The sequence below is a fragment of the Globicephala melas genome, chromosome 3, assembly GCF_963455315.2.
Source record: "Globicephala melas chromosome 3, mGloMel1.2, whole genome shotgun sequence".
NCBI classification, from domain to species: Eukaryota; Metazoa; Chordata; class Mammalia; order Artiodactyla; family Delphinidae; genus Globicephala; species Globicephala melas.
The window spans coordinates 76,833,734-76,848,721 of record NC_083316.1 but is presented as its reverse complement, the minus strand read 5'-3'; the positions used below and the strand labels follow the sequence as shown (position 1 = coordinate 76,848,721).

The 14,988-nt window shown below is 37.4% G+C and overlaps 1 protein-coding gene across 2 annotated transcripts in view; it reads right to left on the bottom strand.

Moving 5' to 3' along the window:
- Window positions 1–1,585: 1,585 nt before the first annotated feature.
- The window catches only part of RHOBTB3 (Rho related BTB domain containing 3), a 56,210-nt gene continuing 42,807 nt past the window's right edge, over window positions 1,586–14,988 (bottom strand). For both annotated transcript variants that reach the window (XM_060296025.2, XM_030848029.2), the window contains exons 10-12: window positions 14,046–14,212; window positions 9,624–9,720; window positions 1,586–4,514 (exon numbers count right to left, since the gene is read on the bottom strand). In XM_060296025.2, coding sequence (XP_060152008.1) covers window positions 4,399–4,514; window positions 9,624–9,720; window positions 14,046–14,212 — 380 coding nt within the window. In that variant the 3' untranslated portion in view covers window positions 1,586–4,398. The remainder of the gene's footprint in view (window positions 4,515–9,623; window positions 9,721–14,045; window positions 14,213–14,988) is intronic.

Sequence of the window (14,988 nt, the reverse complement as noted above, 5' to 3'; positions counted from 1 at the left end):
CGCATAGCACAGGGAGATCAGCTCGGTGCTTTGTGACCACCTAGAGGGATAGGATAGGGAGGGTGGGAGGGAGGGAGACGCAAGAGGGAGGGGATATTGGGATATATGTATAGCTGATTCACTTTGTTATAAAGCATAAACTAACACACCACTGTAGAGCAATTATACTCCAATAAAGATGTTAAAAAAAAATACATTGCCATACATAGTTACAAATTTTTTTCCTTGTGATGAGAACTTTTAAACTCTATTCTCTTAGCTTCCAAATATACAGTATAGTAATATTAACTATAGTCACCATGCTGTATATTATATCCTCATGACCAATTTTGTAAGTGGAAATTTGCATCTTTTGATCCCCTTCATCCATTTCACACTCCCCCCATCCCTTGCCTTAGAGAACCAATATGTTCTCTAAATCTATGAGCTTAGTTTTTTGGGGGGTTTTAGTTTGTTTAAGATTCCATATATATGTGAGATCATATGGTATGTGTCTTTCTGTCTTTTTTCACTCAGCATAATATTCTCAAGGGCCATCCATATTGTCACAAATAGCAAGATTTTATACTTCATGGCCGAATAATATTCCGTTGTGTGTGTGTATATATATATATATATATATATATATATATATATATATATATAGCATATTTTCTTTATCCATTCATCCATTGATGGATACTTAGGTTGTTCCCGTATCTTGGCTATTGTAAATAATGCTGCAATGAACACAGGAGTACAGATATCTTTTTGAGTTAGTATTTTCATCTTCTTCAGATAAACACCCAGAAGTGGAAATGCTGGATCATATGGTAGTTCTATTTTTAAGTTTTTGAGAAACCTCCATAGTGGCTGCACCAATTTACCTTTCCACCTACAGTGCACAATGGTTCCCTTTTCTCCACATCCTCGCTAACACCTGTTATTTCTTGTCTTTTTGATGACAGCCATTCTGACAGGTGGGAGGTGATACCTCATTGTGATTTTGACTTTCATTTCTCTGAAAATTTATGGTCTTGAGAATCTCTTCATGTACCTCTTGGCCATCTGTATGTCTTCTTTGGAAAAATGCCTATTCAGAACCTCTGCATATTTTTATTTGGATTATTTGGGTTTTTTGCTATTGAGTTGTATGAGTTCTTTACATATTTTGGATCTAACACTTTACCAGACATATGACTTGGAAATACTTTCCCATTCAATAGGTTGCCTTTTCATTTTGTTGGAAAGATCCAAATTCTCAACCCTCTATTATGTGAAGTTGCTTCTCCATTTCTCAGAAGTCTTGCCCCCAGCCAACACTAAAGCCTATAAGGGCTCATTTCTAGGCTACATAATTATCAAAGTATTTTTCTAAATAATTGCAGTCATTTTTGTTAAGAGAAATTCTGCTATCAGCTGTTAAAGGTAATATAAATTTCTTTATCTCATCACACACATCTAGCATATCAACAACATTCTAAATATTTTACGCACAGTGGTTTTCGTGAAGCACAATTACGCTTGAGAAATTACAAGGCAGAATTCCCAAAGTTACTTCAGCAATTCAACAAGGTGAAAATAACTACATGACACTGTGTTGAACTTGTTTTAAAAAAAGGTTTATTTGTTACAAAAATGTTAAATACTAAAACTAAAAACATATAAATTCAGGTCAGGCTATATTAAAATACACACATACCCTTCTTTGCAAAATTATTAAAGATTGAATTAAACAGATGCCTTAAATTAAATAAAATACTCTTGAGGATGTTTTTGTCTAATTAGCTATATCAGTGTAGTGTCGTTTTTAAAACTACAGTTGAAAAGTTCAGCTGTCTTGGAAGTCAAATTTATCCAATTCTTCAGTTTTCTGCTTCTGCCCAATATGAAGCCACCATGCTGGCTTAGAAAGGGTGAATTTCAGCTATGTTACTGAACCTTCTATATTATAAGCCTACTCTCTACAATATGAACACAGAGTAGTCAGAATTATACAAGGGTTATATAAGGTGAAAACCTGGCCCAGAAAGAAAAAGCCTTAGTTCTACCATACAGTATCTTCTCTAATTAAAATGACTGGTAAATATATTGAAGCACAGATCAGCACAAAGCATACATTCATCTAGAAATAATCTTTCAATTAGAAAAACTCAAAAAGAGCACTCATTTCTCCAAGACAGTCTGTAAGGTTTTTTCTAAAAAAAAAATTCTTGTTATTTTAAATTGAGTTAATTCAAAGGTACTGAAGAGTCTAGTCTAATTTGACTACTGTTCTGACTAGCCCAGGAGAGCTGTGACATCGGGGTGTTTGAGTTACTCACAGGTGGCAAAGAACTTTCATAATAAAAACTACATGCACAGCACCAGCAGAGCACCAGCTCCCAAACCCAACTTCCACTTTTGTCCAACAACCTAGAAACTATCTATGGTCTACTGAAATGCTAAATAGTATTTTCAAGAAAATATTTTGCTTTAGAACTTATATTTTTTAATTTCCTAGATTAAAAGTTAAGATTGACTTAGAATTTTAAGTGTTGTAATTAATGCACGGGTAAGAAAATGCTTATGAAAAGCAAAAGGCTATCACTGTATTTTAAAAGGCCTTAAATGTGAATGAATTTCTAAAAATCTACTACAGTATCTACTCTTTCCAATGCTAATCTTTGTCAAGTGGAATTTGTCAATAGTTGATTAGCTCAAGTGAGTTAAATACAAAAAATAAATGCATTCCAGTAATATTTATCAACACAATCCAATTAAAATCAGGTTTCTTGTAAGATATTTGTAGGGGACTTTTACTGTTTTACTCTGACGGTGTTGGTATACATCCAAGGACTAACTGTATAGTATTGTGTCTATACTATGGTATAAAACTGTTTAATCAAACCTTTGAACAGCTGGAAAAACTATGTGTATTCTAAAGTCACTGGCAATTAAAAGAAAAATATATTCCAATACTGAATTACAGATGAAAATGATGCTAACAACAAACAGTAATCTGGTTTTCCATCTCTCAGCTTGTGAGCTTCTGATGTAACTGTTTCTGTTGACATGTGATACAAGAGAAACTATAATTTTGTCCTGTGTCTTAGTACCATTTTCTCTACATGTAACAAGTCTTGATTTATATCCTTTCTCTGAACTTATTAGATAATCTTGAAGGACAAGGTTCATGCTATTCCTCATCAAATACCCTTTCAGTCCTCAGAAAGAATTCACAAAATTCAAGCCACTGACATCCTAATCTTAGTAAATACACTGAAAGAAGAAAAACTCTTGAGCCTTTGATTGCAAATTCTCTAGAAAGCGTCTTTTCCTATGAGCATTTTTATAAGTGCATATTAAAGTCACACTGGTCAGTCACTTTTACCAACATCCTGGTCTTAAGAGAATGATCAAGAAAGTATTCCTCTGTGTAGTGCCAGAACTGTGAGTGTTACAAGGTGAAACCAACATGATGCATTTCTCACTTGCCAGCGGAGGTGGCAGAGGAGGGAGGCCATGGGTGGTACAGACTTTCCCATGGGGGGAACCCCATATGATCTCTTCCCTCAGCAAGCTTCCTTCTCTTTCCTTGATGTCAGTGCCTCTTTTCTGCTTTCAGAGATAATAACGTTTGAGCAAGAAAACATACCCTGCTAGGAGATATGCATAATCTGGGGGGCCCAGTACACAGTGAAAATGCAGGGCCCTTCTTCAAATTTTAAGATGGCGATCGCAGGGCACTGAACTGAGCATGGGGCTCTTCTAAGCAGGAGGCCTTGTGTAAGCACACGGGTTACATGGCCACAAAGCCAGTCCTCTATAGATTTCTTGCCTAATCAGAATACCAGGCGAGAGACAAGGTAGCTCATTGTTCAGATAAAAACCAGATTTTTTTTTTCCATTATGGTTCAAACACTGTCATTGATTTGGAATGAAGTGGCAGTTCACTTTCAAAATCCTAGGCAAATTTCTATTCCTAAGACCTCAGCCTCATCAGTCTTCTCCTAGATTTCTCACTATAGAAACAGTCATACTGGGTCTTTAAAAGGCCCTTATTTTAATAGAGCAATTAATCAGACATGATGAAATTTCTGTATTAATCCTACATAATTTTTTAAAAATTTAAACATTTCTTAAATGGAAGGGGTATTAATATCACTAAACCAATAGGGCATCTTAAAGGGAAAAATAGCTGTACACAGCCTTATATACTCGGGTGAAGTCTTAATTTTAGCCTATGGTATATTTTGTTCCCTTTTAAGATCATAATAGTAGTTTTTTTCAATAAGAACTAATAAGCATATTAAGCTGTGTGGTGATTTTTTTTTTTTTAACTCCCATACCGGTTGCAGTCACAAGAATTTTCCTAGAACCCAGAAGTACCCCATTCTTCATAACAAGAAAAAGTGTGTGTATATAAAAACTCCAGGGTTACATTACTAAGCAACGACATTTCCGCGAGTGAATATACTTCCTGTATTCCGCAAGCTGCTTCAAGTACATATTTGATGGCCATCTGTGCTTTTCAACAAAACTGCGTTCTTCCACTAAAAGTTTCAGAAAAAGAATATTAATTGAATATATTTTATTTGGGATCAAATTTCGATATTAACTATTGGTTTCCTATGTAATAGGTGAGATCCAAGCTCTGCTGTATACTTCCTCCCCTCCCCTCAATCAGTCATCAGTATTTATGTTATTCTGTGATTCACAATTATATACTGTTTTAGTTTTTTTCCTTTAATTAGTTTTCTTTGTAGCTAACTCAACCTTCCAAACTCTTTGAAGTCCTCTCAATTCTGTTTTCCACGGGGCCACAGTTATCAGAGGATCTAGCCATTCCTATGGGGGTGGTGGCGGTGTTCCCCTGGAGACCCCTTTCTTCACAGCCCTGTACCCTCTTGCCTTCTATGCCTGCTTCATGCTTTTGCATTGGATCCCTCCACTCCTGGACTCCAGATTCTTCACTCTGTTTTCTCTAGTTTTGGTGAAGCACAACTTTTATTAGCTTCCTGAAGCAGAGTATGCATAAGAAGTATTTTTGAGACCTTGCTTGTGATGAAACGTCTTTAATCTGTCCTTACACCCAATAGATCATTTGGTTTGGTATGGAATTCTAGGTTGAAAATTTTCCCTCAGTATGTTGAAGACAGTACTCCACTGCTTTCTAGTTTCCAAGGCTGTTAAGAACTCTACTACCATTCAGATTCATGGTCGCTGATAAGTGATCTGTGGGTTTTTTTATTCTGTAAACGTTTAGATTTTTCTATTTATAGTCGGTGTTCCTGCACGTCCCAGTGATAGACCTTGTTATTCGTTAAGCTGAGCACTTAGCAGAGCCTTTTAATCTGTTGACTCAGTTCCTCAGTACTGGGATAACTTCTTGTATTATTTCTTTGATAATTTCCTCCTCAGCATTGTTTTTCTTTTTTCTTCCTGTATTAACTTCTATTACTGAGATACTTCACCTCCTGCATTGAGCCTCCAACTTTTTAAAAAAAACCTTTTTCTGTCTCTTCATCCTTTTTGTCCTACTTTCTAGATTTCCTTACCTTTATCTTTCTACTCTTTTATTTATTTAGTTGTTTGTTTTTTTTGTTATGGTTTCATTTTTGCTATCCTAATTTTCAAGAGCAACTTCTTGTTCTTTTATTGTTTTTTTAAAATTATGGTAAAATATACATAATATAAAATTTACCATCTTAACTATTTTTTTTTTGTTTTTCCATCTTAACTATGTTTTTTTCCACTTAACTCTTTTTTTTTTTTTTGCGGTACGCGGGCCTCTCACTGTTGTGGCCTCTCCCGCTGCAGAGCACAGGCTCTGGACACGCAGGCCCAGCGGTCGTGGCTCACGGGCCCAGCCGCTCCGTGGCATGTGGGATCTTCCCGGACCGGGGCACAAACCCGTGTCCCCTGCATCAGCAGGCGGACTCTCAACCACTGCGCCACCAGGGAAGCCCCCATCTTAACTATTTTTAAGTGTATAGTTCAGTAGTGTTAAGTACATTCACACTGTTGTCAACCAATCTCCAGAACTCTTTTCATCCTGCAAAACTAAAACTCTATACCCATCAAACAACTCCGTTTCCCCTTTCCCCAAGTCCCAGCAACCACCATTCTATATACTCTGTCTCTATGAATATTGTTTCTTTTTTATAACATTCTATCCCTGTTTTATGAATGTATATCTCTTATTCTTTGAAGATATTAATTACAGGTTTTTTTAAAAGGTTTTCTTCTACTCTTTGTTCTTGTAAGTTCCTTCTCTTCTGTTTTTATTCATTTTGTTTTGCTTTTGGTATTCATCTTGCACATTGGACACTGCCTCAAATATCTGTTGACCCTCAGTTAGCCTCTTTATATTTAAGAGTGAGATGCTAGAAAGCTGTTTGGAAATCTTTTGGGGCATGGGCAGGACTTGCTGACTGGTGGAATACACTGTAGCACAACTGAACAGATATCCACTGGGTTAACTGAGAGAATTCTCAAATGACTGCACCTACAGTTTTTTATGTGAGGTCAGGGAAGGATGCTTCAATTTCATGCCCAGAGTATGAGTGTCAAAGTGGTAGTCGAGGTGGGAGTCAAATACCCGGCTGCCAGAATTCCGGAACCTGGATATGGGAAGAAGGCTGGAGGGTTACTATATAATGTGACACTTTCACATGATCTCTATGTTTTCAGTCCAGCTCCTTGCCCCAATCTCCGCTATACTCTGAGGTCATGATTCTATAACTTTTTTGGTTTAACTTATCCAGGAATAAACCTCCAAACTCCTGTGATGATGAGGGAGAAGCACTTGCCTGCCTGGGTGGGATGGAGTGTAGCAAAAGCATTCAACTAATCCTATGGCTTTCAGTCCCAAGCCTCATCCTGCTTTCTGAAGTACCAGGTACCTCAAATTTCTAAGGCTTTACAGTATTCTGCTGGGTGAATCAGTTTGTCTCTCATCGGTATTCCCTTCTGTGGGCACTTAGGTTTGCTTCTGCTAAGTCAGTTTTCACTTCTCCATCTACTGTTTGACCCCGTCTATTATAATTTGTATTAACAAGGTCTTGATCCAGGCTGCAGGGCCTGGATCAGAAGAAACAACCTAGCTGCCCGAGGAAATTAGTTGTAGGTTTCATTAGGGAGCAAAGGTGACATAAGGCTGCTCCCTCAGTTAAGATTAAAAAAACAAAAGCAAAAAAACAGAGAAAACTTGTCAGAGATGAGCTCTGGTAGCCAGCAAAACTCAAAACGAGACAAAAAACTCCATAATAATATATAACATAATACTGAGATAAATGAAACTGTGAGAATAACGAATCCATAAATGCCAAGGGTAACATATTCCTGTGCATTGCTGTTTGTTTTCGTATAAGAGTCCAGTATATAAAATATGCCTAGTATTTAATGAACTATTTCACTGAGTTCTGATGTATCGGTGCCAGCATTAACCTGAGAGCTTTTCCAGTCTCACTTTTAAATTTCTAAACACCCTCTAAAGAAGAAAACCCCCCAGTTAAGGGAAAACATGTCACAGAATTCCAATAATAATTTGATGATTTTTGAAGTTGAAAATGAGCAATTCTTTAAGGAAACTGTAAAGAGACTGTGACAAGAACCCTTTTCAATTTCAAGTGACCATGTGAGGTAGGCCAAGAGTCAGGCAACAGGGAGGAGAGGGGACTATGGCACCATGGAGAGGACACGCGCCTTTAAATGAGTAGCCACTGCTCAGTTCCAGGTTGTTGCCATGTGGGAAGATGGGCCCAGAGAAGCCAGATCTTCCAACTTTGTCAAAAGAAGCCAGAAATTTGGATTTTCAAATGTGACATGTTACAATTTTTAATACTGACACTAAAAAAATTATAATACCATGTGGTCCAAATAAAATCCCTTAGCAAGTTACATTCAACCCATAGACTGACGGTTTATGACTGCTGATATAGACTATCAAATTCTCCCTTATCCACAGGGGCTTTCTTTTGCTCTGCCCAAAAGGACACATCACAGCAGGTCCTGGACATGAACAAGGACCGCTAAATCAGAGCACTCAGGATACTGTTTTAATTCCCATCAAAGGAACATAAGACCATCACTGACACAGCCTCATTTTCTTACCCTGCCTTCTCAACTTACACCCTGGAGTCCTGCTTCTCACTGTGCCAGGTGGCGGTCATAACATACTTTATAGGCAATTGTATAAGTATCAGAATAAAATAAAGATTAATAACTCATAGGATTTAGAGAGCATCCTTTCCCCAAGGCTGTAATAGTACTCTACGTATATCACATATCTACACAAAATAGTAAGTAGAAAATCATCTGACTAGTCTTTTACAAATGAAGGTGACCTCAGGTGGCATAATAAAGGGGGTCCTAAAATCACAATGTTCATTTATTTCATTTTTAATTGCCTCCTTAAAGAATAACTGTGGAAGAATGCCCCTACTAACTAACAGCAAGGGGAAGTATGCCTTATGTTTATGAATGAACTTTGTTTCTTGCACAAAGTAAATGGTTAGTAAATATCTATTGTCCTGCTATGATTTATTATGTTACTCTTCCACACTAATAGTTATGTAAACAGCCTCCCAATAGGCATACAATGTTTGTTGACTGGCTGAATACATCTGCCCAAAACTGACTGTCTGTTTCTTGGTTTCCTTAAATATGCAATGTACAGCTGAATGAAACCAGAGATGCTCACCTCTTCTAGCAGCAGATTCTCTTTTACAAGCAAAATTTTACATAGAATTCTAAGATCTCAGCAGGTCAAAGTGAAACCACTGTGGATGAAGGTGGGAGGGAGGAGTCCAAGAACAGCGAGTGCTAGCCTCTCCTCCCCTCTCCCTCTTCTGCGCCACCCACCTCGCTCTCTGCTCCCACCTCACAAGAACTGCGGGCATCATCGTCAAGGAGGTTTCTCCACTTAGAGTTTGAAACTACTTGACTAGGAGATCTTTCATTTCCTTCTCCCCTTACCTTGATTATTCCTTGGGTCTATTCTAGGCAATAACATGAGCAAACCATTGTATCTAAACTGTCTACTTCGATGACTATTCTATTTTCATTTTCTTTCATCTTATGCAGCACTCAGAAGCTCACCCTTTGATTGGTTTTAATCTTTATAATTTACCTTAAAAAATCACATTAAGTATACTCTCTGCTCAGTAAATTTTGCACCACTCTTTGATCAATAAAAAATTGTTATTGTCGAATGATATAATGGACTCCTGTAGAGACAGGAGATACCAGTACAACAGAACTATATACTAGGGATAATTTTTTCTTTTTAAAAAGAAAATTTAAAAAGCTGTACTATTTAAATTTTGCTTCTGACTTAGGTGGTTAAAACCAAATCCCATTTATCACAACCAAATGTCATGTGAGGCCCCCTTCTCTCTCTGCTTCAGAAGAAAAGGCACTTAAAAATGGATGGGAGCTATGAAACAATCATTAGGAAACTTCTTGTGTAACACAGGTCAAGCTTCTTATGAAACACCGGTTACTGTAAGTGTCCTCAATTACAACACTGCATACTTAAAAGGAATGTCTTACACTGCCTTTTTATTTTTAAAAACTACTATTCCTACAAATTATGTCTCAAATCTAAGAACAAAGAACGTAAAGGTTTTTCATTCCAAAAACATTAATTAGCAATCTACCTGAAAGATCCTGAAATTCAGGCTTCTGACTGAAGATGAGGTAGTTAGTGGCAATGAAATGAAGCAGCCAGGCTGAGAGGCAATCAGAGTGGTGAAACTGCAAGAAAAATGGAAAGTGAAACAATATTGTACATAATGACCATCAACATGATGATTAGATTGAGAGAATGGTTCAGGAGAACTCACGGAGGGCCCAATTCCACGTTTAATGTGTCTGTATATGATTCAGCCTTCAGTCTACTCAGACAGCAGAAAGGAAAAGGGAGCATTATTAACAAGTAATAATAAAAGCACATCAATGAAGAAACCAAATCAAATGAAGAACAAGCTACGGCTGCTATAGTGGCTAAATGTCTTTAAGCAGATGCATGGTTGCATCTGTGGGTAACAAAGACTACTAGAGGTTCTTGAGGACTTTCATTTAAGCTTTTCATCTAAGGTCATGGCCTTCACTAACTGCACTTATATCTGTGTAGCAGAGAGAAGATTATGGTTAGCAAAGGTATACATCTGGCCATATCTCAACAAATTCACCTGCAGAGAAAACCAAAGAATATTTTGAGGAGGAAATGTCATCAATCTAAGGGTATGGGTTTCCACATGTAATTATTTCTATGAGAAGGTTATGTCTGAATAATTGCTTTTAACTGGGATGTACTGTTACACTGAGCAGGATTTCCAGCACATTTATCATCCATCCTGAATTCCAATAGCTCATGGAAGGGAAACTCAGAAACTTGGCCATGACATCATTACCTTGGTGCCAACCCAGTGACACTCACTAATCCACCTAACCACACAATTCAGATTACAGTAGCATGCTGCCAGGTAACTTAGGAACATGAGTATAGTTCTTGTATTATTACTGTGGTAAAATACACATAACATAAAACTTACCATTTTAACCATCTTTACGTGTACAGTTAAACAATAACTCCCCTTTCCTCCCACTCCCAGGTTCTGGTAACCACTATTCTATTTTCTATGAATTTGGCTATTCCAGGTACCTCGTATAAGTTATACAAGTTATACAAAATTATACAATGTTTGTCCTTTTTCTGACTGGTTTATTTTACTTAGCATAAGGTTCATTCATGCTGCACCATGCATTAAAATTCCATTCCTTTTTAAGGCCAAGTAATATTCCATCGTGTATATATACCACATTTTGTTTATTCATTCATCTGTTGATGGACATTTAGGTTGTTTCCACCTTTAGGCTAAATATAGCTCTTTTAAGGACACTCAAAAATAGTATGTAAGCAATAAGTAATGCTAAATTGAAGACAGATTTGTAATCTCAAATCTTAAGAATGAAACTCAAGCATCACTCTTTTTAAAAGTTATAATGTGTGAATATTTTACATATAAATTCACAGGTCCCTCTGATTTTAATTATATAGACACTCAATTTTTGAATTGTAAGAGACTTCATGGTTCATCTAATACCACATCACATATTAACAATCTTTCTTCACTTAATGTTTTAGCAGATGAATATGAGTGATCTCAAGGGAATACAGCAAGAATGTGGAGCTATTTTAACAGAAGCCACCAGCACTACTAGATGGTTAACCCAGAGGAGAAAACCTACCAACAGACGTTCAGAACACTGCCTAAGGACTGTGACTTCGAAAGAGAGGGAGACCACAGAAATGAACAGCTGGCTATAAAAACATGGTTCAAATGCAGAATTTTATTTTTGAATAAGACTTAAGATTTCATAATTGTGGGCTCTTGGCAAGAGATGGAATGCATCCCACTGGAAAGACTACATTTTTGGAAGAATATCTGCTGACTTGAGAAGACAGTTTAAACTGAAATAAACAACAGAATTTTAAAAAGAAAATTTAAAATATACCATAAACCAAATGCTACAGCATTTAACAGCCCTGTGAAGAATAATAATGGTGGAAAAAGTACCCCAAAACTCACAAGGAAAAGGTCAGAAACAAAACTGGTGGCCTGAAGAAGCCAAATATTAAATGCACAGATTATAAGCAAGAATTTGAGTTTAAAACTTTAATATGAGAGTAAACAGGACTTCATAGGAATCACCAAAGTTTGCCAAGATAAGGTTTAAAGGGGAGGAGGAATAAGGAAATCTCTACCTCAATCCAAAGGAACTGATCCGATTAAGGGAAAAAAGCCTCTGTTGTGTGTTAAGATTTCAACGTCATGGAAACATATGAACCTGAAGGTAGAATCATGGTAAAGAACTGAGAGAGGTTAAAGGAGAGTTCCAGCTCATCTGTATCAAAACTGCTTATTTGTATCAAAAGTATGAATGATGCTTTCCTGATACACAACACAAAACTGGCAGAGATGATAGAGGGATTGGAAATTTCAATTATTCAGAGAGCTACTGGAAAGCTAATTCTGCCAAAAGACAATTTCACCTCCTAGAAGTCAGAGAAGCAATGAGGGAAAGGTTAACTGAAGTCTGACCAACAGATGAACTGGTTGGCGAAGTTGAACCTCAACCTAAGAACTTCAAACAGGAAGAAAATTATCCTGTTTCTGTGATTCATAATTGGCAAATTAGGGACCACCAGGAATAGACTAAAGGAAAAGTAAAAAACCGGTAAAGGTAGGCTTAATCTTAGCAAACAGAAAAGTCTTCAGAAACAAACAGTAAAATTCAAGAAAAGTTGGTATCTTACACTTTTAAAATTCAAAGGGAAAAAGGATAATCACATAGTCAGAAACCACACATTCAGGGAACACGGGTCAGGAAGAATTTCTGACAATACAATCATAAATGATGCTAATGAGGAACTGTGTGTACGTGTGTGTGTGTGTATGTGTCTGTGTGTGTGTGTTTGGGGGGGGCACTTAAAGAAATCAGTGCAACCAAGTAGGAAGTTCTCTTATGCGTGAACTATATAAAAGGATATTACAAGATAAGGAAAGAAAAGCTTGTGCCCATTTTTTAAAAGTATGACAGACTTGTTAGAACGTACGAAAATGATACATCAAAAATGCAGGAGGGACTTCCCTGGTGGTGCCGTGGTTAAGAAGCCACCTGCCAATGCAGGGGACACAGGTTCAATCCCTGGTCCAGGAAGATTCCACATGCCATGGAGCAAGCCCGTGCACGACAACTACTGAGCCTGTGCTCTAGAGCCCACAAGCCACAACTACTGAAGCCCGCGTGCTGCAACTACTGAGCCCATGTGCTGCAACTACTGAAGCCCACGCACCTAGAGCCCATGCTCCAAAAGAGAAGCCTGCGTACTGCAACAAAGACCCAACGCAGCCACAAAAAAAAAAAGGAGGTTGTAAAAATGCGAGAAACAATAAAAAGAATTTTTAAATCTAGAGAATAGCTATTAATCCCAAGCTCAATGTAATTATATTACAAAGAGAGATGAAGGTTACTCATTTTTTGAAATTTTTTTCCCTAATATTCAATATGTATGATCTGAAGACTTGATTATGAGAGAAATGAACTCCAAAATAGTTATGGAGATAATAAGAGAAGACCTAGGTGCTTTAAATGAATTCTCTTCCATTCTGAGCAATAGACATATTGATTAATAAATTCATCTCAGCGTGGAGGCAAGCTTTTAGCTGTCACAGAGTCAGTCCTTTGCCCCATTACGTGGCTCTATTTTAGAAACTTGGGTGAAGACAAATTTGTCATATTTTCCTAATTCTGGATGTCAACGTTCATAGGGACAGTCAATATGTTGTACACCAGGTAATATTTTACAAAGTCCTGATCATCTGTAACAATGGATCAAATATATTCCTATGAAAAAGACTTAGAAGGTTCAGCTTAATGCAAGTTCAGTACCCATCACTGTGCCATGACTGCTGCAACCCTACAACTGTCTTAGGGCAGGCGATGGAATGGTAGGATAACTCCTCGAACAACGAGACATTTCAACAAAAGGTGTTTGAAAGAATTGATGAAGTACACCAATACCTCCTACAAACAACCAGAACTTTAAAACATGCTCGTGAAGTGAATGAATGAACAAATGAATGAACGAACGAACAAATAAATGAGTTCTGCGTAACCATCTCTACCAGTATGTACGGACCAATCCTGTCATTTTCCATTCAGGAACCCTAAGATGTGATCATTTGAGGGAAATTCAATGTAAATTCTGTTTTCTATAATGCCTATACAAAATAATACAGCACCACACTCAACTGACACTAATAAGGGCCACCATTCAGTTGAAAAAATTCTGTATTGATAAATCCTACCTCCTTAGAAAGGGATTGCTCAAAAACACTATGCTTCAAAATTATCTAGCTGCAGAAATGGTTGTGAGGGCACATTTACTTCATTTAGCCAAATTTCCAAAGTACGACAAGCACTAATATATCTCTTAATGAACAGAAAAAATGAGTGAATAAAATTTTTGTAATATTAAAAAATCAAACCACCAGATACATAGGGCCAATTACCTTGGCTTTTTTGAGCAGGTCAACTATATCGAGGTTCATAGATGCCAGTTCCCGGCTTGGCATGCTTTGCAGCTGTGTAATGATGAACAGCTCACAGATGTGCTGCAGCCTGGACACTTGGTACATCTCTGCACAGATCAGGAGACACATAGCCTGGAAAATGCCAGCTGATGCAAGAAGGGAAATAAGAGAAAATGGACCATAAAACCATTTCTTTTATGACCTAAAAACAAAACAACAAAAAAACAAAAAATGCTGACTGTATCATCCAATGTAGAATAGAATGCCTAAAAAAGCCTTGAAGGGGTAAGTCAGCAATCTAAACTATTACTCCATTTTAAAAGGAATTCATTCAAGCCTTCACACACAGAAGTGAATCTGTTGCTATTGTTTTTAATTCTCCAGAGAAAGAGATTCTACAATTGCCCTTAATAATCAACTCCAGGGCTACCGGGTAATTCTGTCTGCTAGCTATACTAAATCCTTGCAATTTTTCTTCTTCTGGCTTTAGTCCCCAGGTTTGTTTGTTTTGTTTTTATTGTGGTAAAATAAACATAACATAAAATTTACCATTAATCGTTTTTTTGTCTTGTTTTTGTTTTTTAAATTTATTTTTTGGCTGCATCGGGTCTTTGTTGCAGCATGCAGGATCTTTTGCTGTGGTGTGCAGGCTTCTCTCTAGTGGTAGTGTGTGGGTTCTCTCTCTCTAGTTGTGGCGCACAGGCTCCAGGGCACGTGGGCCCTGTAGTTTGTGTCACGCAGGCTCTCTAGTTGAGGTGTGGGTTTAGTTGCCCCGCGGCATGTGGGATCTTAGTTCCCCGACCAGGGATCCAAGCTGCGTCCCCTGCATTGGAAGGTGGATTCTTTACCAGTGGACCACCAGGGAAGTCCCTAGCATTAATCAGTTTTAAGTGTAAAGTTTAGTGGCATTAAGTACATTCAT